At 45.5% G+C, this 27,698-nt stretch overlaps 1 protein-coding gene across 5 annotated transcripts in view; it reads left to right on the top strand.

The window, feature by feature from the left end:
• Positions 1 to 27,698, top strand: part of LOC149366099 (rho family-interacting cell polarization regulator 2-like) — a 146,030-nt gene that overhangs the window by 110,444 nt on the left and 7,888 nt on the right. For 4 of the 5 annotated variants that reach the window (XM_089548516.1, XM_089548536.1, XM_089548499.1 and 1 more), the window contains 14 exons: positions 12,397 to 12,630; positions 14,234 to 14,378; positions 14,552 to 14,630; positions 14,888 to 14,917; positions 15,535 to 15,588; positions 16,648 to 16,858; positions 17,760 to 17,929; positions 18,619 to 18,767; positions 19,139 to 19,277; positions 20,892 to 21,169; positions 23,110 to 23,323; positions 25,425 to 25,540; positions 26,250 to 26,448; positions 27,162 to 27,294. In XM_089548516.1, coding sequence (XP_089404642.1) covers positions 12,408 to 12,630; positions 14,234 to 14,378; positions 14,552 to 14,630; positions 14,888 to 14,917; positions 15,535 to 15,588; positions 16,648 to 16,858; positions 17,760 to 17,929; positions 18,619 to 18,767; positions 19,139 to 19,277; positions 20,892 to 21,169; positions 23,110 to 23,323; positions 25,425 to 25,540; positions 26,250 to 26,448; positions 27,162 to 27,294 — 2,140 coding nt within the window. In that variant the 5' untranslated portion in view covers positions 12,397 to 12,407. The remainder of the gene's footprint in view (positions 1 to 12,396; positions 12,631 to 14,233; positions 14,379 to 14,551; positions 14,631 to 14,887; positions 14,918 to 15,534; positions 15,589 to 16,647; positions 16,859 to 17,759; positions 17,930 to 18,618; positions 18,768 to 19,138; positions 19,278 to 20,891; positions 21,170 to 23,109; positions 23,324 to 25,424; positions 25,541 to 26,249; positions 26,449 to 27,161; positions 27,295 to 27,698) is intronic. The other variant, XM_089548508.1, reaches the window with a different exon arrangement.

Raw genomic sequence — 27,698 nt, forward strand, 5'->3', positions numbered from 1 at the left:
GCACAGGACAGGGCTTATTAAAGAAATAAGGAGAGGCCTTTGCCCTGCTGCAGTGGGCGTGTAGTGAGGCTGATGATGCTGATACCGCACCTCACCTGTCGAAATCTGGCGTTCTGATTGGTTCAAAACCTGGAGATCATTAATTAATGACTGTCATGCCACTTTGGCAGTAGACGAACTGCTCAGCGCTGCTCAAAACATGTAAACATGTGGTAAAAGTTGTGCGGCTCCACTAATAGTTAATATATCTGGTAATAGGCGCCGCCACCATCTGCCTCAAGCCATGCTCGGATTTTGATTCAGCCTTCTTAGATTAGAACTGTGACAGCTATCCAGGGCTGCATAGACAGTGCGCGCTGTAACAGACGGGCGGAGCAGGATCAACTGCACGTTGCGCTTTATAGTGTGACGATTCGTGCGCGTACACCAGTGGCCGCACAAACACGGTCAGTGACTCCCGGGAGGCGGCAGACCGCTCCATCCTGGCGGCGTGTCTCCACGGAGGGGCAAGGCCACATAGCGCATAGGATGGCCGTCGACGACTCCTGCGGTGGGGATTAAGCCTGTCACGAAGATTCCAGGGGAGAGCTGCGCGGAGTGGACCCGGTCAGCGACTTTCCCGGGAAGCGGCAGACTGGCGTCGCGTCGCCACGGAGGGGGGCTCGACGCTGTCACGAGGAGGGAGATCTGCGCGGAGGGAACAAAAGGAAGCGGCGAGCGGGCGGCGCCGCGGGGGCGGCGTGAAGCAGCCAGCGGCTACGGCGAAGGTGGAGGCTGCAGAAAGAAAGAAGCAAAATGCTTAAAAAGGGGGAGCCGGCGGGAGGAAAGGACAGAGAGGGACGACTCGAACGAGCTGACGAGACGGAGGAAGACAGAAGACCGGGGCCGCGCATTGACCAGGGAGCCCGGGGTCTAGCCTTCGCCCACGTTCGACCTCCGACAGCACGCTTCCACACCAGCTGCTCCTCCAACGCCTGGCCGAGAACGAGAGCTGCACAGCCGCGAAAAGTCCCCAGCCTGGCCGCAGAAGACATCCAGCCACTCGTCGAGCCCGTGCCACAACAAGCTGACTGAGCCCCTACGTGGACGAGCCCTACTGCATTTCCCGTAAGCGGCATCAAGCCAGATCCATTTAATTAAATCATATTCTAAAATCATTCTTGGAGTCTGTGTATCAATCTCCTCGTGCCCAGTGTGGACCCAGGGCCAATTTAAGAAACCGGTCTATCACAATAGCTATATGCTTAGTTTCTTTTTTTTTTTCAGTTCCGGTTGGGTTTCCTTATTCCGTCTGTGTGTACACTTCGCTGTCCACGAAGAAGCTTTTTCTGACGGACGTCGTCCTTATAGCTCGATGATAGACGCTAGATAGAGGATGCGCCATTGTGGGATTTCAGCGCTTCCGGCCTTTGAACTCTCGGAATAGCCGGCAGTTCTCGGTCGACCAAAGAGATGAGTATGTGTGTTTGCGCGAGTCCCTTGCGGGTGGGCGGCGCGCGGCTCGGAGTCTGCGACGCTAAACACACGTTTCAGCGCCGACAGCGGAACCCTTGAGTCCATACTCGAGTGTGCGGGCTGTTTCCTTCTCTCTCTCTCTCTCTTTCTCCCCGCCGATAAACACAGGGTGACCGGGAGAGCGCGCTGAAGCCGCGGGAATGATGCGCTGTGCCAGTGTGATACAATTCAGTGGGAGATTTTCTTTTATGCGATTGTATACTTTTAGAAGGGAGGGAGCTCCTGGGAAAAGTGCGCGGTGTCATTTACCCCCGCTGTTAACCCTTTTCTTCTCGGGCTTTCGGTAGGTTTTACTGTAGATTAATGGTTACCGGACTCGGCACACAGTATCGGTTTACACCATTATTGGGCGCTGGAGTCGATTAAATGCCTGTGAAGCTCGCTTACATTCAGATTGTGGGGTCATCGCGTTTTCGTCTGTTGGTAGGTGGTGTTATTTAGCAGCAAATACATGCCGTCTGTGTGTCAATATTAGGTCATCGCGTTTTCGTACACTGGTGGGCGGTGTTATTTAGCAGCAAATAAATGCCGCCTACATGGCGCATGCGCAGTAAACACCGCCTGCTGCTCTTTGCGCGCATGCTCGTGCCGTCCATTCTCGCCGGCTCTCGGAAACAGTGCTTCTAGAGGCCCGGCGGCCGCGCGTTACCGTGTTTCCTTTAAGTATGGCGCATTGTGTACAAGTATATCAGAGCGATTGAGCTCAGTCCCGAGATAACCCGCCGCGATGGCTCTGCGTTGGAATTCGGTTGCCGAACTGAAGGCTTTGGAATTCGGTTCCCAAACTCGAGGTCACGCGTGACGTTTCGGGGGTGATGGTGAAGAGAATGCGCCCATGTTTCTTCCATCGTGAGTGCTTTTTAAGGTACGCCAGGTGATCGAAATTAATTAGAACCACTTCAACGGCGTCTCTTATACCTGACGTACAGCTTACAATACACCAGTCCGCCGCCGCGGTGGCTCAGCGGTTATGGTGCTCGGCTGCTGTCCCGAAAGACGCGGGTTCGATCCCGGCCGCGGCGGCTAGAATTTCTTTGGAGGAGAAATTCTAGAGGCCCGTGTACTGTGCGATGTCAGTGCACGTTAAAGAACCCCAGGTGGTCGAAATTTCCGGAGCCCTCCACTACGGCGTCTCTCATAGCCTTAGTCGCTTTGGGACGTTAAACCCCATAAACCAAACCAAACCAATACACCAGTCCCAAAGTTTAGTAGCACAGGCCAAGTCTGCTGCCGGTCGCTGTGCTAAGCATTTTCCTGACGTCTTGAGCCGATACAGTTAATTTCTGAGTGCCGGGCATTCTTCGCGTGCAATAAACAGTACCACGCAACAAAAAAAAAGTCCACGTGACGTCGAGAATCCCTGACGTTGCGACATGTCTTATTCGGCCCGAAAGTACTAACGTAATTTCTGCTGATGTCACGGCAAGTTCCCCCGTCGCCTCCTTGATCCAGTTCCTTCCTAATGGAATGGTTTCGCAAACACCGCTGTACGCCCCGGGCTCTTTCCAGGGCCGTCGTGACTAAGAAGGCAGAAGCGGATTTTCCCCAGTCTAGAGAGGCCACGGTCAGCGGATGTGCGGCCTTATCGATCCCAGACAGGGCGCGGATCCCATCAGACGCGGTACACACAAGACTAGAGCCAAAAACAAAAACACCAAAACACGGGAGGAACAGAACTCCTCTCGGCACCTTGGGACGAGAGCGCGCGGCGACCTTGTTCCCCACATATAAAGGAGGCCCTCCCATTCTCGGGAAAAGAAGCGAGAGGGAGGAGGGGGGGGGGGTTGAGCATAGGGGAGCGGGGCCACCGTAGGGGGGCGGCATAGAAAGAGCGGTCGGGTTCCGTCCTCATAATGGCTTTCTTGGAAGAAATAGGGGAGTGCCGCTAGGAGCGGTGGTCCCCAGCCTTTTTTCCCTTTTATTTTCTTACTTTACCGCCGTGGGGCTCCTGCCTTTTTGTTCTGTTTTTGTCTTTTTTTGTTTTCTTTCGGTGTCCTTCCAACCTAGGCGTGGGCTTTAGCCGTGCGCGCATAGCACGTGGTACCGGCAAGTGCACTATGAACGAAGCCGCTCCGCCCGCGTCTGGCGCTGCATATGGTGGAAGAACGGCGGGGTCTGCGGGTGAGGAAAAGGGGGATAGCGGCCACATGTGGGGGGTGCGGAGTTCACACGGTTCGCCTGTTGGAGATCGGCTGTCGCCCCGCTTTCGTGAAAAAGGCGAGATACTCTGAGGGCTTGAAAAAATGCTTCTGTGCTTTCCTAATATATATACACACTTTGCGGTCGGCAAAAATGCTCCCACACTGCTCCCCACGCTGGAGAGAAAGAGTGGTTTGGTTCTATCGGCACCTTGCGGAGATTGTGCTCTACAAGTGCGCCGTGGCGTACGAGCGCGAGCTGGTGGGTGGTGTTGGTTAGCTCTCCAGATGCCGAACACCCCAACCCCCCGCCCGAGGAGAGGCAGCTTGGGAATGGATAGAGCGAGAAGCTTTCGCAGGACGGCGCGTTTCGTTCTATCGAAGGTGTGGATGCACGTCCGTCGAATGTTGGTGCGAGACGCGCTTCCTCCCCTGGCAACGCGACGAAACGTGCGGATGAATGAGGCACACAATCGCGGTGTGTGTTTGTGTGCTACGCATTGTTTTGTGACTCAGCCCTCTGGGGTCAACGCTTATTCATCGGTGCGCTCCGTCGCCGTGTTTGGAACGACGACCGAAACGCGCCCTATTGCTGCACATAGTGTGCATACTTTGACTTACGTTTGTTGTACAGGCCTGGACAAAGATTTTGCGGTATGCGGATTTTGCGGGAACAGTATTTCTGCGGCTGGGCAAAAAAGTTCATTGAAAAGCATTGAAGAACGAGCGGATATGCTGTCTCCATCCTCTGTTATGGAATGCCTACCGAGTGACCAAGAAAACGCAGAAACGAACTTTTTTTTTTTTTTGCTGTGAATCTACGTCCCGCAAACTTTTCCTCAGGCCGGAATGAAACGCGAACAGCGGCTGTGAACAAAACAGTTACCCTTGTACTTTAAACTACAGTGTACAACTTAACCTGATTAATGTTTCTGGATGAAGTCTCTACCGAAGTACAAATTCATAAACTTGATTTAAAGGGACATCTCGCTGCAAAGTAGAAAAGCATGGCATATGCACGTTCGCGTTTCATATCTACTTGACTGTATGTGCCGGGACATGAACGCATTTAATTTCATTTATTTTACTCTCAGTGCTGCTACTTATGCTTATGCTAGCGGCAACGCAATGCTGATGTGTTCGGCGAATTCATGGCATCACTAGCTTAATTTTACCAGCGAAAATCATCATACATGGCTGGTCGCTATCTGTGCCTTCAGATGTGCGGTCGTTCAGGCTTGCCGAACCTACGCTGGACGGATTTGTATTACGTGCCAAAGGCAACACCGTGTACTATGACTGAATGCCGTAGTGAAATCCGGACACTGCGGGCTGTTCTGGTATCTCCTAAGCATCGAACTGCGGCTGCGAAGGCCGGTATCGAACCCGCGACATCGTGCTCGGGCACCCGAACGCCGAGGTCATTGAACCACCGCGGCGCCGTTATAGTTTGCTGCGTCCCATTACCTGCAGCGAATTGCCGGCGCGATCGAAGTCCATTCCGATGGGGAAAAAAAAGGCACGGTTTTCCCAACCGTGCTTCCTTCGTGATAAGCGAACTACTCGAAAAACAACCGAACCGTGGTTTGTCGAGGGTTGCCTAGCCGTGGGTTTCTGCGCCGGCCATTGCCACTCGGCCCCCACCGATCGAAGAGGGACCATCTCTTGGATCCCCCCGGCAAATGGGAGAGCCGTGTCAGTGTTAGGAAATCGAAGGAGGATCGGTCGCGGACTCGCCGCTGTTTTTTCTCTTTCTTACGTTCATCTTTCTTCCTTCTTTTCCCGTGTTTCTTGTTTCGTTGTGCCAACCCCTACTATAGAGTTGCTGCTTGTAGGCGTTAAGGACCGCACCGTAGAGTGCCACGCAAGAGGACGCACTAATACGTGCTGTCAGTCACAAACACCATTAGTGGAGCATTAATAAACTTTTCTCTTCTTCCTGGCGAGTAACAGCGAGGTTCGTTGATCGGTTGTTTCGCTTTGGTTTTTATTCGGCCTTTCTCTTGCTTTAACCTTAGCTTGTTCAATAATTGGAACTGTATTTTTGGACTGCTTCTGATTCGCCATCCAGAAACCCATTAACCGCCTCCTCTTTGTAATTTCTTTCTAGCCCCCAGGCTGTGTGCTTAAAGTAAAAAGAAAAGAAACCGAGAATTCTGAGAACTTTAATTCCGTTCCTTACTGCTCCGGAAGATCGAGCGAATGAAAAGGTCTTGCCTGTGTTTCCTGTATTCGATGCATTTCCTGTTCGATGCCGTGCTTCGCGGCTTCTGCTGCATCGGGGTGTGGTTTTCGTTCCCCTAGTAAAAAAAAAAGAAAAAAAAAACGTTCCATCAGTGGTACGTGTGTAAAGGTCGAAAGTGCATTGACGAGTGTATCATCCAAAAAGAAAGCGGAAAACTGGAGATGCTTAGCGATGGCTTGTGATTAGGCCTAGCATTACGCTCAGCGCATGCGCAGCACCGAAAGGAGTGATAAGGGTGTAAGCTGTCGTCTAGCCTACTCCCATTTATAAAAAGGTGTGCACTAGAATATAGCTTACACCCTATTTACTCCCATATAGGCGTATTCATGTTTAGAGTGTAGTTTTAGCGTAGCGGAGACGTTAGTAGAGTGTGCGTACACCGGAACATCCGGTTGCCTGCTGCGCTTGCGCAGTAGCATACGTGTGTTCCCACGTGACCACTTTCTGCCTCATACTCAGTTTGTTTCGTTCATCCGCAGATGACTGCTTCGCGTGCATGGTTCGCAAAACAAATGGTGTTTCATTCCCCATGTAATACAAACGCTGTCTTTTGTGTAGATGCTGTATACAGCTAGTCTGCTTTATCGTTTGCGTGAGAGGGACCTCAGGATCAATTTCCCGGATATATATCGACGCGTGTGGTGCCTGGCCGGTGCGTTATTTCCCCGGAGGTTCCCGGCCGTGTACCTTACACAACTTGGCCCCTCCGGAGAGTAATTGCTATCCTGGAGGCACGATCAATTTTTCCTTCCCCGGAGTGGGAATAAGCGAAAGCAACGGAGCTCACGCAAGAGGAAAGTCTTGCGCATTAACGTTGTCCGTCTTACGTGACCATTCCTATAGTTGGGATGAGGAAAAGTATAACGCCACCCTTGTTCTCACGGAAAGCGCTGTCTCGACAATCCCGCGCAACGCCATAGGCGGAAGGAGAGGCTGAGTGTGCGAGAAGGCGCGCTTGTTTTATGAACTATACGCGCATCAAAGTAGTTCTTCTAACAATTACCGCAATCTTATCAGCACGTGTAGTAACGAGCCTTTCTTCGTCAAATTGGTTTGATGGAGAAAATGTTGTAAGAGTGACATCAGAAAGTGGGGGAGGGGTCGATGCTAATCAGTGCATAGGCTGTTTTATTGAATACAGGATTTCTACACAATTTAATTTAAAAGCTAATTAACACTTTAAGTAAATATGTACACTTAAAAATATTCTTGAACAAGATATGCGCAAGATACACGACCTCAAGAGTGGTCAGTTAGCTGTAGCTGCTATAACATTTTTTATTAAAAAGAGTAAAAAGTGAGTCAGCTGTCCTCTAGTGCACTCTTTTATAAAAGGGAGTTATAAAATGGAGCTGAAGACATGTAGCTTTATGCAAGTAGTGAATTATGACTTCCTGACGCATCTATTGCTAAGGATCTTGCACCTAAAATTTTTACCGCCACTGTATTCAAGCTCGTGACGTCAAGACCGAAAAGAATCATGGTTTCGATGTAAATGGGGGTGTAGCCTATAGCCTCAGGGATCCGCGGCCCAATTGTCTTGACGCACCTCAGTTCCCTTGCGAAAACGGCCGGTTGTGGCGACACCTATATCTAATTTTTTTAAACATTTTATAGCTTATTAAAGCTGCGTTATCAGTGAGAGTAGCGTACGTCGCTGTCATTGGAACGAGGTATCCTATCGTATTGATACACTTCAATTTGTCCTTTTAAGCTTTGCGAGGATTCCATTTTTTTTTTGGGTAGCACCATGACAATGCGGTAGCCCGTGTTGTCACGAATATCAAAATTCGCAAGTACACCTAATTACCTCAAGTGTTGGCATTGTGATAGCATTAGAAGATGACGGTCCCGTTACCGGAAGTGTCGTCACTTCTGGTTTGGTGACGTCACGTCCCCCAGCCAATGGTAATTATACCCTCTGGTGACATCACTTCCCCCAACCAATGATAATTATACGCTCTGATGACGTCACTTCCTTCAATCAATGATAATTATCCGCTGTGGTGACGTCAGTTCCCTCCAGTCAAAGGGCAACCGACTGCATCTTGCAACCGACTGCACATTTTCTTCCCGACCAGGCTTTTAACGCTGTCGCATTACAACGCCAGGTTGCACGTCCTGCTTCAGTAGCGGTTGCCTTATATACCCGCAAAGTTCCCTAATATCATCTCTCCACCTATACTTATCCCGCTCGAGTGTTCCCTCCTCTCGAGTTCCATTTTCCTCCGTGTGCTAAGATCTAAAGCAAAGTCATTCTGCTCGCTTGTCTTCCTTGTGCACACTGCACAGTACTACGTTACACCCTAGCTGAGGCCCTGCGCGAAGATACCCCTCCTTAGTTCCCCTTTTCTTCCTTTCGCCATCATTTTTTATTCTCTCCTCCCAACGGGCGGAGCGGTAGCGGAACGGACGAGATCTTTCTTTAGTGGGTGCGGGGGGCGTGTGTTAACGTGTCCTTCGCGGAACCATAATGAGGCGTCATTTACGATGAATGGGACACCCCGCTTGTCCGATCTGTCTTTGAGTACGTGCTAAGTATGGGTTTTCCCTGTCTTTTGCGACAATATGCCCCGTCGCCTCCCCATCTTTCCTTACGACCCTGATTCTCCCTCTCGTCGTTCCCGCTTCCATTTTATGTTGCTTCTCACTTTCATATTCAGCTTACTTAGCTCGCTATGCCAGCAACTTTTTGGCTTGCTGTTTTTTTTTTCAATGACTAGACACCCAATTTTCGCTTGCGTGTTTTTTTCTTTTAAGCGATGTAATTATACATATTTAAATTTCTTCCTGAGCTGTTTCGGTTTCATCAGCCAGCGTTAGCTGTGTCGTGCAGTTGACCTTTAAGTAACTTGAGGCTTCAAAAAAGCTGCAATAGAACTGATAAAAGGTCGTTTGTTGTCATTCCAGCTCTTGAGGCAGGCTGATCTAAGTGTTGTAGTGAATTAAAACTGCGTATCAGCGTTTATATTTGGATTTTTCGTGCCCCAGGTGGCCTAAATATCAGCACAGCCATCGTTAGTTGATACAAGTGAAGCCAAAATAGCATGAGAGAAGAAATTCAGTTATGAGTTATTTAGCGGTCGTAGGCGAGTACCACGCGGTGATCCATGTATTCTAATGTTTAACGCATCATTTGTATGAAGTAAACATGCAGCTAAAATTAGTTACCAGTCGTCTATTCAGTCCTTGTAGTTGAAAGAAGGCGTGTGCGCCGCATTTTCTTTATTTCAATCTTCAGTTGTTCCTTCTTTCTAATTCCTTTATACAATCATTTTTTCTCTTTGAGTGGGCTGAGGTTTCTTAAAATTTGCTTTATATCGTTGTCGTCTTGCTGGTCGTGAAAGTTCTGCGAAACGATGCTTTGTGCACCTCGTGGAATCTCCGCTGCTAGGCACCCGCGTTAATTAGGCAAGAGTGATTTTATTTTCAGATAGGCGCCTTAACTGTGCCCTACTCGGTAGCAGGGTAACATGCATTTTTTACGGTCAGATTCAATTGTTCCTGCGAGATTCCTTGTTGAAAACCGGCGCGGCGCGCCCCATTGATACTGCATACAATTGGATCGAAGTCGGACAATGGACATCATGGGCATAACATTTATTTTTATACGCTGCGCAGACCTTTCGGACATGTCGGTTTCTGATTGCGATAAGATATTTTTATCTCCATCCACATCATTTTGGTAATTTTTTTCTGTAAGGTCTGCCTGTGGGCGTTGTCTGCTATGTGTGCTATGTGGTTACATAGCGCTTGGCGAAACACTCCTAGCCGTTGCGCCGCACTTTGGCCCACTTACTGTGCCTTACCTTCATGCTGTATTTGAGTCAAACCGGATGTTTCTGTGTAGAGAATCGGTCTCTAGGGTCTCGTCAGAGCCCTGTGGACTCTGACGCTGATGAGTCTTTACGCTGATTCTTTACGCTGATGAGTCGGACGTGTGTTCTTTGGACTACTGCTGACATGAGCTGAACGCTCTCTCCACCACTTGCTATGCTCTTGCTGGTGACACGTGCACTCAGGCTGAAGTCTTTAAATCTGCTCCTGCGAAACTCCAAATGATAACAAAAATCTAGGGAGAGAGCGTTACCGGCCTTCTCTTGAAGTCCCTCTCCGGGCAGGCAGAGTTGGTCCCACTTGACGGCCGAGACTAGGCCTTGGCCAAACGTGAGGCCGACTTGTTCTTTTTTTCTTTGCCTAGCTTCAGACCTGTCACGTTCCGCTATCTCCTGAACCTTTTTTTGTCCTCCGTGGGATCAAAGAGCCTGAAAGAGCGTTTCTTTTAAATGACAGAAATTCAATGCGAGAAACAGAACTCTCTGCACTCTTTGCGGAGTCGACGTTGCACCCTTTGGGGATTGCGGGTTCGATCCCGGCCATGGCGGCTGAATTTCTTTGGCGGAGAAATTCGAGGCCCATGTACTGTGCGATGTTAGTGCACGTTAAAGAACCCCAGGTGGTCAAAATTTCCGGAGCCCCCCACTACGGCGTCTCTCATAGCCTTAGTCGCTTTGGGACGTTAAACCCCATAAACCAACCAACCTTTGGGGGATTCTGGGTTGCACCCTTTGGGGGATTCTGCGTTTTGCACTCTTTGGGGGGATCTGCGTTTTGCACTCTGGGGGGATTCTGCGTTTTGCACTCTGGGGGGATTCTGCGTTTTGCACTCTGGGGGGATTCTGCGTTTTGCACTCTGGGGGGATTTTGCGTTTTGCACTCTGGGGGGATTTTGCGTTTTGCACTCTTTGGGGGGATTCGGCGCTTTGCACCCTTTGGGGGATCCGGCGCTTTGCACCCTTTGGGGGATTCGGCGCTTTGCACCCTTTGGGGGATTCGGCGCTTTGCACCATTTGGGGATTCGGCGCTTTGCACCCTTTGGGGATTCGGCGCTTTGCACCCATTGGGAGATTCTGCGCTTTGCACCCATTGGGAGATTCTGCGCTTTGCACTCTTTGGGAGATTCTGCGTTTTGCACTCTTTAGGGGGATCTGCGTTTTGCACTCTGGGGGGATTCTGCGTTTTGCACTCTGGGGGGATTCTGCGTTTTGCACTCTTTGGGGGATTCTGCGTTTTGCACTCTTTGGGGGGATCTGCATTTTGCACTCTGGGGGCATTCTGCGTTTTGCACTCTGGGGGGATTTTGCGTTTTGCACTCTTTGGGGGGATTTTGCGTTTTGCACTCTTTGGGGGGATTCGGCGCTTTGCACCCTTTGGGGGATTCGGCGCTTTGCACCATTTGGGGATTCGGCGCTTTGCACCCATTGGGAGATTCTGCGCTTTGCACCCATTGGGAGATTCTGCGCTTTGCACCCTTTGGGAGATTCTGCGCTCTGCACCCTTTGGGAGATTCTGAGTTTTGCACCCTTTGGGGGGATTCTGCGTTTTGCACTCTTTGGGGGGATTTTGCGTTTTGCACCCTTTGGGGGGATTCTGCGTTTTGCACTCTTTGGGGGGATTCTGCGTTTTGCACTCTTTTGGGGGATTTTGCGTTTTGCACTCTTTGGGGGGATTTTGCGTTTTGCACTCTTTGGGGGGATTTTGCGTTTTGCACTCTTTGAGGGGATTTTGCGTTTTGCACTCTTTGGGGGGATTTTGCGTTTTGCACTCTTTGGGGGGATTTTGCGTTTTGCACTCTTTGGGGGGATTTTGCGTTTTGCATTCTTAGGGGGGATTCTGCGTTTTGCACTCTTTGGGGGGATCCTGCGTTTTGCGCTCTCGCTTTGCACCCTTTGGGGGATTCGGCGCTTTGCACCCTTTGGCGATTCGGCGCTTTGCACCCTTTGGGGATTCTGCGCTTTGCACCCTTTGGGAGATTCTGCGCTTTGCACTCTTTGGGAGATTCTGCGCTTTGCACCATTTGGGAGATTCTGCGCTTTGCACCCTTTGGGAGATTCTGAGTTTTGCACCCTTTTGGGGATTCGGCGCTTTGCACCCTTTTGGGGATTCGGCGCTTTGCACCCTTTTGGGGATTCGGCGCTTTGCACCCTTTTGGGGATTCGGCGCTTTGCACCCTTTGGGGGATTCGGCGCTTTGCACCCTTTGGGGATTCTGCGTTTAACGGTCTTTGGTCCGCCGTCCCCAGTCTTCTGTAACCCTCTAACGAATATGTGTACCAGTCGCGTCACATTCTACCTTAACAAGGGGTCCATGCTAAAACTGTGCTATCGTCCAGTGCATTGAAAATTTATAACGGTGCTCGAGGCGCAAATGTTGCGCTGAAGTCTCGTACCTAGATTTTTTTTTCATGTATCTCAAGGCTCCAGCCTGACTTATTGTGAAGGGGGTTATGTGTGACACTGGGAAAATATGGACGAAAATTCATTAGAGAATACTTAATTTAGCAACCAACAAGGAACGGCAGTGTAATTTCGTAACGCGTCGAGTATGTCACTGCTTTTGTAACTCAGAACCGCGCGTGCCAGCGCTATATGCACGAACTCATCTATACCAGTGCGTGTACTGAAAAATCTTCAAAACCGTCTCTTCGTCTTCTTGCAGAAGGCGAGGACATGTCGCTGAGCGAGCGGCTCAAGCCTCGGCAGCAGGCGGTGGACCCGGGCTCGGGCTCGGTGCTGGCCCGCAGCCGCTCCTTCGCGGGCCTCCTGCACGGTGGAGGGCACCGGCGCACGCCTAGCGCCGCGTCGGGCTCGTCGGGGGGACAGCCGCCGCCCGCCGACGGCAGCCTGAGCAGCAGCAGTGGTGCCAGCTCCGGATCCAGCACCCTCTCCAAGAGTATGTGATGCCTCAACTGCGCGCAGCAGCCTACTCTGACTGGATTTCAAAAGTACCATTCTGTAGAATGGTGAATTTTGTCGAATTGTGAATAGAATAGTAATAGAGAATTGTGTGTGCAAGTCGAGAGTTGCATCGACATTCAATCGTGAGCTGAGTTCAGCTGGGGTTAAAATTTTTATTTTTGTTACATTGGGAACTTTGTTATAAATCTCTGATTTTGTCGAGTCTTGTGTATCATCAAATCCTAACTTGTCGGGAAATTCTGTGAGGTTCGTAATAAGTAGATCAAGTAGATATGTACGGCCATTAAGCTCTGACGACTTGATGCCAGGGAGTCAAATGTCACTTGTTAAATCCCACATCTCTTAATTAATGAGGGAGGGATCCAGTGAGCTTGTGGCTGGAGTGTAATCCCTTCAGTTATCAATAGATTCATGCTGCCATTGTGACCAGTGCCATTCGTTCCTTAGGCTGCTTATGAATAATTGCACATTCATAGATGGTGGTTTTGGTGAGGCAGACCTAGCATCAGTTAGTAATGCTGTGGTGGAGAAAAAGAATAAAAAAGCAGCGAAAGTTTGAATGGTATATATGGATATAAAATTCTGAACTTCGTACAAAATTTTAGATTTTGGCTCTGTAACATATTACTGTGGGAAATATACTCGGTCAGCGCCTCTTTTAGGTATAATGCTTGAGTGGTAACAAGGAAGAAAGACTCGTTCACTGGAAGCTGTTCTGGGCCATAGGTCATGTGCCCCTACACAATAATAAATTGTGTATACGAATACATATACGCTATTTTTTGGCCATTATAACTGGACAACGGCTTGGATCTGTTATGTGTACATAAGTGTGTATGCTAGCTTTAGCTCCATTGTCTTTGTTGGTGGGCAGGGTGAATTCTGACTTGTGTGTCTGAAAGAGCAGTCTTTATTTTTAACGACCTCACTTGAAGAATATATTAAATATTTATGGATGCTGTACTGACTTAACAGAGAAGGAGCCATTGCTGAGCTTGGAGTCATGTTATCGAGGTTTGCAGTTCCTGTTTGGGTTGTCAGTGAAAAGCTGTGTGATGCTACCTGGCGATATGTTTAAAGACATTCCATTAGAGGATTATGTGTTCATCCATATTGTGCCTGAACAAAATATTGGTTACTGTACAGAAAGGTGAGGAAGAATTAAAATACGAAAGCAATTTAGTGACAATGCCTACCTATACTCCCTGTCATCATTCTTTGTCGTCCCCGCCACGGTGGCTCAGTGGTTACGGTGCTCGGCTGCTGACCTGAAATAAGACGCGGGTTTGATCCCGGCCGCGGTGGCCGAATTTCGATAAAGGCAAAATTCTAGAGGCCCGTGTGCTGTGCGATGTCAGTGCACATTAAAGAACCCCAGCCGGTCGAAATTTCCAGAACCCTTCACTACGGCGTCCCTCATAGCCTGAGTTGCTTTCGGACGTTAAACCCCAATAAACCAAACCAAACCATTCCTGGTCATTTTTACAATAACAGCTAGATTAAAGCAGCTGTGACGCTGGTGTAACTACTTCACTGATTATCTTATTGCGTATGTTTTTTTTCTCTACTGTGCGCAGGCTCAGTGCTAGGCCAACACCATAGTCCGCATGCACCTCGACGCATCCTCCAAGGCATTTCCTCAACATGGTCTGGGAAACCTCCTAGGTCTCCTCGGCCAGCCAGGACTCTGCTGATCTTCAACGCCGTGGAAAGGGGCCTCAGGTCAGCATGACTGCGCTGTTTCATTGTCGCTTTTTTTGGCAGTGCTTGCATGCAGTGTTTCCCATCTGTTAATGATTTTACTGCCCACTGCCAGTCTGTGAATTGACATCTTTTATCTCCCCACAATTTCTCTTTGGGTGTGAATTGAAATGTCTTCTTTTTCTCTTGTGCAGGGAATGTGTCAGTTTAGCGCAAGAGGATATTCTGAGCCTCAGGTCCTCTGTGGATAACCTGTCACTCTCCTCATCGCAGGTAGGCCTTGGCCCCTGAAAATATGTCTTTATGTTCTACCATTTCCTTCACAGGTCAGGCTTTGATTGCAGGGCTTCACATTCTCAGTTGTAGGGCAGCACACTTCTTTGATTGCATCTCGTTACGTGTGCAGAGTTTTTGTGCATCTGTTCTTGTACTGTCCAGATACTTTCTTCTTCCATCTCTTTTGCTTAGATGTGCATCCTCTTTCTTTCTTTCTCTCATCTCTCCTGTCCTGCCGTGTCTGTGTTCTTCAGTCTCAGGGAAAACTGTACGATTGTGAGAAGGTGAGGAACATTGGTAGTTGTGCACGTTTCAGCTGTGGTAATGCTGCTCCTGTGTGGAAATCTTGCATACCTCGATACTCTGAATGTTATCGTTCGTGTTCCTGCAGCAGTTTCTTTAGTAAAACGAGCTTCTGGGCAAGTTGGTTACTTTGCTTCCACATCACTGCAGCGTAAAGAAGACGAGCACAAAGGAAGAAAACACTTGTCCGTGTCGTAAGTGTTTTCTTCCTTTGTGCTCGTCTTCTTTACGCTGCAGTGATGTGGAACCAGCAGTTTCTTGTTACTGATGCTTTAGGATTTTGTGTAACTTTTTTTTCTGTGTTGCACGTTTGTAATTGCATTTTATCAAGGAATGCAGGGGAAGATGTCGTGCCTAACCTTCTGGTTCCTCATTTTTGTGCTGCTTAAAATGTTTTTTTTTTACTAATGCCGTGCCGCATGGTTTGCTTGCATGGTTGTAGTCATGTTGGACCATGTCTCAAGACCTGTTTCTTGCACCATTGCACATGATTTCAGTGTATCCTCGTGAATACTTGACTCGCCCGTGCTTAATTTGCCTGTGTCTGAGTCATTCATGTTTACTACTGGGGAGTTCAATATTTGCCTTTCTTTTTCAGCAACTGAAAGCAGCTGAGAGGTACCTCAAGCGAATTGAGTTCCAACTTTCCAAGGTAAAACGGCAGTCATTTGTATTTCCTTGCTCTGATTTTTTTTTTCTCATAGCAGCTATATTTTTACTCTTAATACTGCATATTGCATTTACTCATTAAATGAACACTTTTTCCTTCCCCCAGGAAAGTTAAGAAAATCTGAGTGGTGAATTCATTATGCAGGTTAATGTATTAGCAAAAACTTTTATTTTGACAAGTGAAATGTTTGTCTATTCACTGCGTGAGTGTGTTCTTTATACGAGTAAACTCAGTAAACATAAGAGTAAACTCAGTAAACTATCATCGTACTAGTAGTGTAACTGCCATGAAAGCTAACCTTTCCCTACAGCTTCATTCCCATCGCAGGTCAATAGCTTCATTATGTACTTTTCACAAAATTTATCATAATCCTTATCTTAAAGAGAAGTTATTAAAAAGACCACCCTATATTTCAGCACGCATTGATCACCGTCACAAAGTTTGGATCCCTCCGTGTCGTACAAGATGTTCTCACGATTCATTCATACCGAGAACTTGTGTCAGCTGGAATCACCTTCCCCACAATATTGCTGTAATTACTGATACTGCTGCATTTCGTAACACTGTTATTAATTTTATATAAGTATATGTCTATAACTTTGTTAATTTATTAGCTGCTGTTTTCTTTTGTTTTGTTTTGTGAAATGCGGCCTTTTGTTAATTCTGTTATTGATTTTATACCAGTGTGTGCCGTAACTATATTAAATTTTTCTAGCTGCTGTTTTGTTTTTTGTACTTGAATGTTAACTATCCCCCCTCCCCTCTGTAATGCCTAAAGGCCCTGAGGGTAAATAAATAAATAAATAAATAAATAGCAGCAGCTTAGATGAGAACAACGAATCAGTGGAAAAAGATTATTGACTGGCATCACACCATCAGATTTAATTGCCACTGTTCTCTTTGCATTAAAAAAAAAGTGGCTCAAGGTATTGCATTTATAGATGTAATATTACTGGGTTAACATTTGTCCACTGTGATGAATCTTACGTGGCATTTAGCATTGTTTACTGTGATGCATGAAGCTGAATGTATCCGTTTCAGGTGGAAGAGTTGCGTGAGCACTATGAGGTGCAGCAGAGGATGCGTGATGGCGTGCGAAGCATGGCGTATGCCTACGTCCTGTCACCAGGTTGTGAGAAGGACAATGCTTTGCACGGTGTTCGCTCCGGCTACCGGGAGTGTGTTGACACACTCTGCGTTCTGGAAGCACACTTGGAGCAGCTTATGGGAACTCTGCAGTTTCAAATGAGGGGTAAGTTTATTTCTGTTAATGGTGATTCTCTCTGCGAATTCGGTAATTTGCAGCAATAGGTCATGCAACTTTGAATTTAAGATTTGAAATAGAGTAACCAAAGGTAGTAGGAGATACTGAATGATCAGATCACTATAATGCTTTGTATACTTGTGTGTTCGTAAACTTGGACAGCTGTGTGAAGTGTTTGCACCTTCATTTGAAAAACAGACGGGCAGTTTTATGTTTGTTCTGACAGCGTTTGATAGATTTTTTTCTGTTAGACGATAACTGAAACAAGCTCCTAACAAGTTGATTTCACGTACTTTGGAACAGTGTATTTCACTTAAAAGCTTTGTTTTTTTTTTGTAAAGTTTTCATCAGTGGTCATTGATCTATGCAGAAGACACAAGAGAACTTTTTCTAGTTAAGTTAAATAATATTTTTTTGTATCACAGGTATGAGAAGCCAGTAAAGATATTTACCGTACAATCTCGTGCAAGGGCTGCACCCGTGTATGGGCTGTATCCCCTGTTTTGGAATAGATAATTGAGAAAAAAAATATTGTTTTGCATTTCTTTTTAATTCGTGTGTGGGCTGCACCTTCAAAATTCACACCCGAATTAAAAAAAAAAAAGTGCGGCCCTTTATACGGTATATGCAGTTTTTTTTGCAGAAATTGTAGCACATTTTTTTGTAACCTGGGAATTATCATTGCAGTAGTTATCACATGATGATAGTCTTGATGCCTCATCGAGACTATCACCAACCCCTTGTGCACCTGCAGATTTAATTAATTTTGATTGATTTTGTTAATTTATGTGAAAATGTAGTACCTATATCGTGAGTACTTTTGCTTGCGTGTTTTGAGGATTTCGAGGTTTTAACCTCAGTTTCTTCTTTTGTTCTTTTTTTGCTACAGGCATTCAGGGCTTTGCACGCCTCTGCGCTGGGGACAACTTTGAGATAAGTGTGAAGCATGGGGACCAGAAGTGGAAGTCGAGGGGGCGGGTCCTGAAAGATGGCCAGCAAGTCTGGGACAACCAGCAAATCATCATCAAGGCCCTGCTGGGGGAGTTCCTGTACATCAAGGTGTGTGCGCCTGTTTTGAAGTTCTACGGTGTTGGTGTTTTCTTCTCTGAGCTCCAGGACTCTCTTATCAAGGCAGTGATGCAGTTTCTAGATTGGAACACGTTCAAGATTGGAACCAACTGCACCCATTCATTACTGTGCATGCAACTGTAGAAAAATTTACCGAGACCTGCAAAGTGATATTTTCCCATGCTGTAACTGATGAAACATCAACTATGCTTATTGTTGCTTTAATATGGTGATTGGATGAACTCATTCACTAATTCAGCTGTTTTTTTTTCATATTCCATCAGCTGCTCATCAGCTATTTCTTTAATCATATGTGTTGGCAAGCTAAATAACATGGGTGGCATGAATTGGTGCGTGTATATAATATCCGTTGTTGTAAATGTATTATGTTCTAATAAGTTGCTTGACAAATACAGTATTGTGCTAGTAGCAACTCCCGTGAAAATCCCAACTGGTCAAGCTGGTTTAAGGAACTATTCTCAGTTAATTGAATCCAGTTGGTTCCCAGCTGAATTCCAGTTGGAGTCAGCTGGAAATTGTTCTTTAAACCACTTTGACCAGTTAGCATTTTCACCTTAGAATGCGCGGCATTAAAATTCTACACTTGGTTTCAGCACAAATTAATATCTATTACTTTGATGAAGTTCTATTTTTTTTATGTTTTTCATTTCACACCACAGGCTGTTGAAGTCCGCGGTCTGGGAAAGAACGTTCTTCTAGGCAACAAGTCTTGCGAGATCAAGGAACTGTTCAGCTCACATTCACAACTGATGACCATCAACCTCAACTCAAGTGGTTCGCTCAAGCTAAATCTTGTCATCACCTGGAAGTGAGTGCACTGGGAAATATGCACACTGCAAAACACAGTGCTTTTGTATTATAGAAGTTCTTATCTCACTTGCAGTCCGTCCCGCCTTGTTGCTTAATTGCATTAACTTAAACCTTAAACTCGATAAGGGGGTCAGCATATTATATTTAAAATATACTATTTCATTCAGATTCCATTTCATTCTGCAGCTCGGATAGTAGCTTGGGGTTGCAGCATTTTTATGTGAACAGAATGGAAGAGATATTTATTGCTTTCATGTGTTGTGTATTCTGCCCTGTTTAAGGAAATGCTGGTGATCTATTAGTTCACAGTACGCAGTAGTGTTGAACTATAAATTGATGCCTTGTCTTGTGCTTTTTTGATCCTTCCAGTCCTCTTCATGGCTGCGTGGAAGATGGCCTCTCCGGCAGCAAACAGTCTCCCCCAGTGCTCGGTGTGATGAGCTCCCCTTTCACCAGGCGGCGTGGCACTTCACCATTCAGGAATGACACCATCCTTGAAAGGACAGGGGTGAGCCCAGCAGCGGTGTTTAGTTGTCTGCTTGAGTTGAAGGTGCACTGAACAGGAATCTGAACTCTTTCTCGTTCGGAATCGGGAACTCGTTCTACGCTTTCCGAGCATTCTTAGAAACTGCGACTTATTGCCCTGTGTGGCCGATTTCCCTAATTAAATCGAATTAACGTCCAGCTACCGCCTTTATTTTTTGAATTCTTCCCGTACGGTGGCCGGAGTCGACCAACGCGTGGAGTGCCTTTCAGCCAGCTCCTTGGAGGCTTCGCTTTCGCTTTATGCTGTTTTTTACGTTTTCCTGAATATAGTTTGATTTGCAGATAATATAGCCGCAAAATAGGCCCGCAGAAATAAAAATACGTGTGGACTATTTGCTTCTACGGACTACTACGTATTACTCCACCGATGGCAGAGCGGCAAGCAGCCACGGGACTGGGTGAAAGGCACTCCACGCGTTGGTCGACTCCGCCCACCGTACGGGGAGAATTTAAAAAAAAAAGGCGGGAGCCGGACGTTAATTCGATTTAATTAAGGAAATCTGCCTCACAGGGCAATAATTCGATGTTTCTAAGAATGCTCGGAACGTGTAGATTGAGTTACCGCGGCAAAAAGACGAGTTCAGATTCCTCATCAGTGCACCTTTAAGAGCTGCCTGTTTATCTGAAGTGTGCAGTCTAAGAAAAGGTGCTTCGTCAGAATCAGTCATGAAGTGAAATAATGTTTAACTTGTGCTGGCCATAGTGGAACGTGATTTCTGAAAAGACCTGCCAGTTGTTTCCACTCCATAAACATAAATGCATTGTTATATGTAATCAGAAAGAAGCCTAGGCTTTTGCTATCATTTTTGTAATGGCTTCCATATTCCATGAATGATGTGCGTTTTTCGGATATGCCTAGATTTTACTGACGCAGCAATGATAAGCATGACAATAGATCATTGGCTGCATGAACTGAATAGACAGATAAACTTAATTGTTTTTGATTTCAACCTTTGTTCGTGAATAAGTGAAAGTGACATCATTATTCTAATAAGGTCTGCCAACAATATGTCCCATTTAATCTGGCATTTTTACTCTATACTCCATGCTTGCATCAGCTAACAGAGGCTTGATGATGCAGATGTATGTTCGATGTGACATTTTGTGATGTCACTTGATAACATTCGTGATCTATAGCTGTCACACAGACTTTACTGATCAGTAAACTTATTTTTTGGTCTTACTGCATTTTTGCCTTGTTAACTTTTGAATGCACCCGTGAGTACACATTTCTTTCTAAGGTGCTGTTTTTCTTTTAACCATTGTGCATTTTTCTCCCACTTTTTCCTAAAATATGCATCCACTGACAGAAGTTTGTGCAATGTGGCCTTTGTGAAGAATTTTTGTGCTGCACTGTGTGATTTAGATACTTAGAATTGTGCTTCATATATTTATTTTAGGCAGGCTTTTTCTTGGCTGATATTACATAAACTCTTGATTCTAGGCAAACATTTATAATGAATGAACTGTTGAATAACTGAGTGAGTAAAAGTATAAACTGAGCTTAGGGCTTGCATTGTAACCATTACAAGCTGTTGCACACTGCCGCTCACTTATGCATTGGCTCTCCTTCCAGAGCATGGTGCATGAACTGGAGCCGGGCCAGCGCGACTGGCGGGCGCAGGTGTCCGAGTGGGAAGCCCCTCGGCGGCGGTTGACACCGCAGGGAAGCAGCGCCGGTGGGAGCATCGGGTCAGGTGGGGGAAGCATGTCAGCACCAAGCTCTGTGCTGACCAGTCCCAACGAGGAGTTTCCCCGAGCCGCTGCGGGTCAGACGCTCCTCGTCAACTCGTACGTGCACAACCGGCCACAAAGCCCAACTCTCAGGGCAGTGGAGACTACGACATCTCAGAGGTGAGCGGACCTCCTTTTGTTATGTTCCATAGCACAGCAAGAACTCAAAAGACAAACACAAGCGCTAACTTCCACTAAGGCTCTATTTGGTGCACATAGAATTTATACATAAAGACACAACGATATGTTTCAGATTACTGTATTTTCCGGTGTACAAGACGCACCCTTGTATAAGACGCACCCGTCATATATGCAGGCTGTCATTGAAAAAATTGGTATATAAGACGCACCCGTGTATAAGACGCACCCCAATTTACTCAGTTAGGCTAGTGAGGCTTAATTAGACATGCTTATGCGACCATCGCAAAATGCACCGTACGTGTGAGAAGTTCTTAAGCAACGCTAAGTGATCGAAAAAGGCAACACTCACGCCATACCAGCCCACGTTTTAGCACAAACGAAAAAAAAGCGAAAGAACTCCCTTTATGTCCATAACAATTTATTTTTATATAAAACCTTCAAAGTCTTCATCTTCGGATGCGCTATCGAAAAGGCAACACATCTGAAGCATTCTCTTCGCACTTCGTACTTGCAAAGAGTGACTAAAAAAAAATATCGGCTTCTCTTGGCTTGTCTTGACAATGGCGAGAAGCGCGACTGTCGCCATCTTTTGGCATTTCACATTACCTTTGCTTGGGGCCTCCGAAACGGCCGCGTGTTTAAGATCCCGGAAGTGGTCAACCTCGCCGTTTCATGATAAAGTTCACCTAAAAAAAGTTGCGCACGGCGGTCTCCGTATTGAAGTATTAACCATGTTACAACCGCGTTATTGGTAGTAATATTTTTTCGGTGAAAAAAGCTTGAACATGAACGTGAGTAATTTCTGAACTCGCAAAAGAAATGGAAAATTCGCATATAAGACGCACCCTTGTATAGGACGCACCAGCAAGATTTTTGAAAAAAAAAAAACGCGTGTTATACACCGGAAAATACGCTAGTCAAGCTAATTTGTGAACAGTGACCTTAAAAAGCAAATGCAACACGTTTCACCGGTTGGCATACTGCCCAGAGCCTTTTGTTGTAGCCTTTTGTTCTGACTGTTAAAAATTATACCCTATTAGAAAAATTCAAAAATACAATATGGCTTGTTGTTCAAGGTATATATAGCTGACAGAAAATACCTGCATTAAATTAGCTAGCATAACAGTATTAGCGTATGACCTCAAAATTATTGCTGCAAAAGACTGTTACTGCTCAGATCATTTTTTCTGTCAAATTACTGAGTGCTCATGCTTAAAACCATAAAAATTAATGTGTTTAACATTAAACCTGCATGAGTTTTTTCTAAGAAAGTGTTTGTGCAGAAGTAAGGATCAGCAAGGGGTCTTTCTGACTGTCACTTCTTTTCTCCGAAGAGCTCTGATCTCGCAGGAGAGTGAAAGTGTGGTCCGGTGTTCGGCATTTCAGCATCTTATGCATGAGATGGATCCTATTTCATGTGCTGATTTGTTTTGCTAGGTTTCAGTTAACTCTGCTGCTGCATGCTCAGGTGAAAATAGGTGACTATGTACTTGAACTGATCTTTCAGCCTGTTTGCAACCATTAGCAGTTTGCATTTGTTGGTTACTGTTCATCAGTTACATGACTGGTCACAGCTATGAATGCATAAATAATTGTTAGACTAGTATGCCTATTATTCAAATATTCTCACCTTGACGGATTTCATAGTTAACTAGCTTGTTTGGAAAGCATAGTTAGCAGCAATACATACTGACGGGACTGGCAGGGAAGCTTTTCTAAGGCTGTTATCAGGATGCTGAAGTGATCTTGTGGATATCCATAAATTGACGTTCAGCTGATGGTTGTTGCCTGGATGTTGCGTGGATATCCAGAAATGATATTGGATACTTGGGCTATTTAGTGGATGTGTTTTGGATATCAGTGATTTTCTGGGAAACCTGCTGCAAAATTGAGGCTCGGCTTTTCTGCTTACTAACCAGGTGGTCAAGCATGGGTGGTGACAGTGGCTCAGACTGCTGCAGCAGTCTTGACTTGGCGGAATCGGGCGGCAAGGTGTCTCCGCCTTCGTCTGCGCCATCACCGCTGCGGGAGGCCGTTCAGGGCTTGAGCTCGTGCCTCGAAGACATCCAGGGTCACTATCCCGAACTGCACTCGCTGGAGCAGAGCATAGCCGAGCTGGATCGCATGCTTCGGGTGAGGAACTGCACGGCCACCATGCTTCACTTCTAGTGCACTGCAACCCGTCTGCAATGTTTGTCAGCCTGTGAGGGGATCTGCCTTCACTAGCAAAAATTGAAACAGAAAAACTGGAAAGTGCTTTACTTCTTTAATAAAGGAAGGGTCTTTAATGGAAAGATGTCCTTGTAAGCTTTTTTTTTTTTCCGTTGTGTTTCTACAGCTATTTTGTGCATCAGTATAGCATATTGACACTACATGATTAAAGCCATTGTTGGTTCTGTGCATTGCACAAATTGTCTAGAATGCAATATCTGCTGACATGAATGAAGAACTGCTTTCATGAAATGCAACTGATACTATCTTAGCCAGTGAGCATTGTATAGCTGCAGTAGCAATTATTGATGATAAACAAGATTGTTGATTATCTTTAATCTTTATTGCATTAGATAGGTGGAGAAATTCACTTTATCGGTACTTTGACCTCTTGCGTTACAGTATTGCAGCCTCGACTGCTGCTGTTTCATATTCAGCTGGTGTAATTCAACTGTCTTGATATAATTTAATACTAGATAGCTATGGTATATAGGCTTTCATTTTTTTTTTTTTTACTAATGTGTGGTCTGTGAAACTGTCATTACCTCACATTACATCTCTCAAATAGGCCTGAAAGACTCATGCACTTTTCACATATGTGTCATCAATTATACGGGTTCACTGACACAAAAAAAAATACTTTATTACTTTTTTTCACTTGTTCACCTCGTGCTGTAGTGCCGGGTGTTCACGAGTGAAAGCAGTGCTGTGAAATGCACAGCGTAACTTTTTTTGTTACAGTTAAACATTTGCATTGTGACACTACAGTGTTTTGTTTGTTACCTAGCTAGTTTCTTGTTTATTTGTATCTGTGTTCTACTGTGTATACAGGGCATTTCACTTTATTCCGATTTTCAGATTCAAAGATTCAGATTTCATCTAAAGATTCAAAGTGCTACTTATGATGCCAAGTGGATACCTCGTTGTGGCACGTTCGTAAATGTTGAGTACCTAGCACATTTTGATTAACTATTCATTTCTGTCTTTTTGGCCAGATCTGTATTGAATGAAATGAAACACCCTGTATATCAAAGATCATTACTTTTGTCAATGTTGCTGGTGCTGAATAGAGCTGAAGCACTTATCTGCAGTGCTCACTTGCAGCATTAAAGCATTTATTTGCACAGCATTTCTTATTTGGATTGGAAAATCAGTGTACATCGTGCTGTTAAATTCAGTTGGCATCACTGAGTTTTCAGAATGAGTAAGAGAGAAGATTTATAGGAATTACCGCATGGCAGTATTTTTGAGAATATGTCATCTGCAAGAGGAAGTGGTCTTTAGTCTTTCTTTTATATATTTGTGGCAGTGTTATCTGTGTTTGTTTCATTTTCTGCACTTCTGTGTGTCTTGCAATGCAGCTGGTAGTTCTTTCTTTTGCATTTCTTTGTTAATGTCTTTTCTGCATTTCTTTCTCTTTTGTTATTGTATACCTCATTCATTGCTACCCTGTCATCACTGTCTCTCTCTTTTCTGTCACTTTCTGCAATAAAATTGAGAGGACCACTACTGTTAAAACGGCTCTCTGGTTAGCTCTTTAACGGCAAGCAGGCACCTATAGCCTTATGTCCACACGCCAGGTTTGGTAACCTTACAAAGAAGGTAAGATGGCCTGCCTTCCGGACGAACCCACTAGATGTGTGGAGTTGCAGTGTGCAAGCTGTACTGACTTCTCAGGCATGGAGTAATCTTCCACAAAAATTCATATAATACTATTTCTGCCATTTCTGCCCGCTTAAAGTGTATACAGGAGGGTCTGGATCATATCTCTTACATCGTGGTTTACCATGGGATAACTTGCTCTTTACATTTCTCACAATTAATGCATGCTGGAATGCATGGTCTCAGCTGACTTATCTGATCTTTGCTTCTGATTTTTTTTTCTTTTTCTTTGCCTTCCTCGCTTTATAATTTTGCGGTTGAGCTTCCTACTAATTTTAAAAACGTTTTGCTGGCTTGGTTTGTTCAACAAATTCGCACGAAGGTTTTTCAGTGCTGTAATGTTGCGGGGTTGGTTTTTCAGAAACGAAGTCATCACAGACGTGGATCCACTGGCTCAAATGTCAGCATCTCTGTTGAGAGTGCCCTTGGCTGCTTCGACTTTCTCGACAGTGAGGAGACCGAGTCTTCTGAAAGCAGGTGTGTGTTGTAGCTAGTGTATGAATGTGCTGATAATTGAGACTATTTGGGCGTTGCCCACCTTGTGCCAATAGTTGACAGGCCAATCCAGTTTTCAGGTTAACAGTGTAGACACCTGTTGTCTGTGACCTGCCACAACAACCAAGGATATAGCATGTGGAAACAGTCTATGAGGGCACATTTTGCTTGCTTCTGGTTCATTTTCAAAGCATCACAGTGCATAGCTGCAGCTGAGCTTGTGGAACATACTTTAATATTAATGGAATTGTGACTTTCATGAGTCCTTATTCCGAGTCAGGTTTTCACGTGGTCAACTTTGGTAGTTTTTGCTTGGTTCAGTTAACTTGCTTGCTACGTCTCACTACTATAATGTGTATCCTGTAATGCTTAAATTAATTTTAGCTGTGTCCTTCTTCATTTCTTCTTGTAGAAATGACCATTTGGTGTGGACCTTCACTGTGCTGAAGGTGTAGTAACAAGGTTACTGGAGGTATTTCGATAAAACCTTGTCTGGTGCTTACACGATGACACATATAAAAAAAAAAAACAGTACTCAATGAAAGAAATGAAAATATATGCGCCCGGCAGCTGCAGTATTGTAATTGGACTGCTGCAGTGAAACTTGCACTGTATTTGAACTACCAAAGATGTTATTTATTGAATTATTGTAATCTTGAGATTTGTTTCCTGTGCTTGTGCCTTTATGCAGCCCAATTCGGCAAAGCCCTTACAAGATCCGAGAGACCAAGAATGGAGGCACCGCTGACTCTGGCGTTGCGCTGCTGAAAGACCGCAAGAGTCCCATCAGCGGCGGATCCACGCCAAGTCCAGTCACGGTCTCCACCGGCTCAGATCAGCTGGACTGTGTCATTGCTGTGCATTGCCGCTACTGCATTCGTTTGGTTGAGGTTAGCAATTTCAGTTCAGTTACTTTGCTTACGAGATTTTTTTTGCACAGTTTTTCATTAACGTCGCCCCACAACTACATGCAAATTAAAGAAGTACAAGTGCTAGTTCAAAAGGGGCAACACCGATAAGTTATACAACTTTCTGAGAAAGCTTTCTTTTAGTAGCCACATGGCTGCGCTTGGATGGATGTCACTGAATAATTACTCCTTTATTACAAATTTACTCCACCTTGGGGGATTCCCCTTAACATTTGATGAACACAGTTCCCACTTCAGGTTATTGATCAGTTCGCTCTCGCTCTACCATAAGCTCGCTGTCCCAGTTTGCTCAATTGGTAGAGCGACTGCATTTTACAATTTGAATATTTGACCGGTACTGGAATAACCAAGTGTATTGTAGGTATTATAGGTGCAGGTATATTTTTGCCATTTAAGAATGAAATTAAGAAGAAAGCTTGTGCTACCTCTCATTCATAGTAGTAACAATTGATGTTCAGGTAATCTTCACAGTTCTGTCTGTCATGGGCTCTGTGAACTTCTCATTTATTAAACATAAATGAAAAGCATGGTACTAAATTTTCCTGTGTACCAACAAGTTCAATTGCTTTATGGAGCTGAGTTCAGTTGAAAAATTAATGTAGCATTATTCATGCTTTTGAACAATATGGAACCTGTGCCGCACTACATTTCATGTGCTTGTTTCCATCGTACAGAGCTTGGGCACCTTCGGGCCGCTCCGGTGTCGAGAGAGGGCGTCGATAGAAAAGCTGCAACACCAGTCCCGACTTCTGTACAAGCTGCTGCGTGTGGCCAACAGATTTTCTGAGGACAGGAGGCCACTGTACGGTAAGGGACCCTCGTGTTACATTGCCATCATATTATATTATATTACTTAATTATATTACTACTCTTTCTCAAGTAGCCTTGCTGCACAATATTGGAAGTATGATATGGTACTTTTGTGCCAAAATATATATAAGAATATGCATGCTTTTGAAGACCAGAAAAAGACTTGGGAAAAAAGCTGAGCAGTGACAGATTATTAATGGGACTCAATGTTAGATTTTTATCATCATCATCAGCTTGACTACGCCCACTGCAGGGCAAAGGCCTCTCCCATGTCTCCCCAATTAACCCTGTCCTTCGCCAGCCAAGGCCACCATATTCCCGCAAACTTCTTAATCTCATCCGCCCACCTAATTTTTTTATCATCCTCGTACAAATTATTTTTTTTTCTTCATGGGGAGGCT

The sequence above is a fragment of the Amblyomma mixtum genome, chromosome 1, assembly GCF_055824585.1.
Source record: "Amblyomma mixtum isolate Tamu chromosome 1, ASM5582458v1, whole genome shotgun sequence".
Taxonomy (NCBI): domain Eukaryota; kingdom Metazoa; phylum Arthropoda; class Arachnida; order Ixodida; family Ixodidae; genus Amblyomma; species Amblyomma mixtum.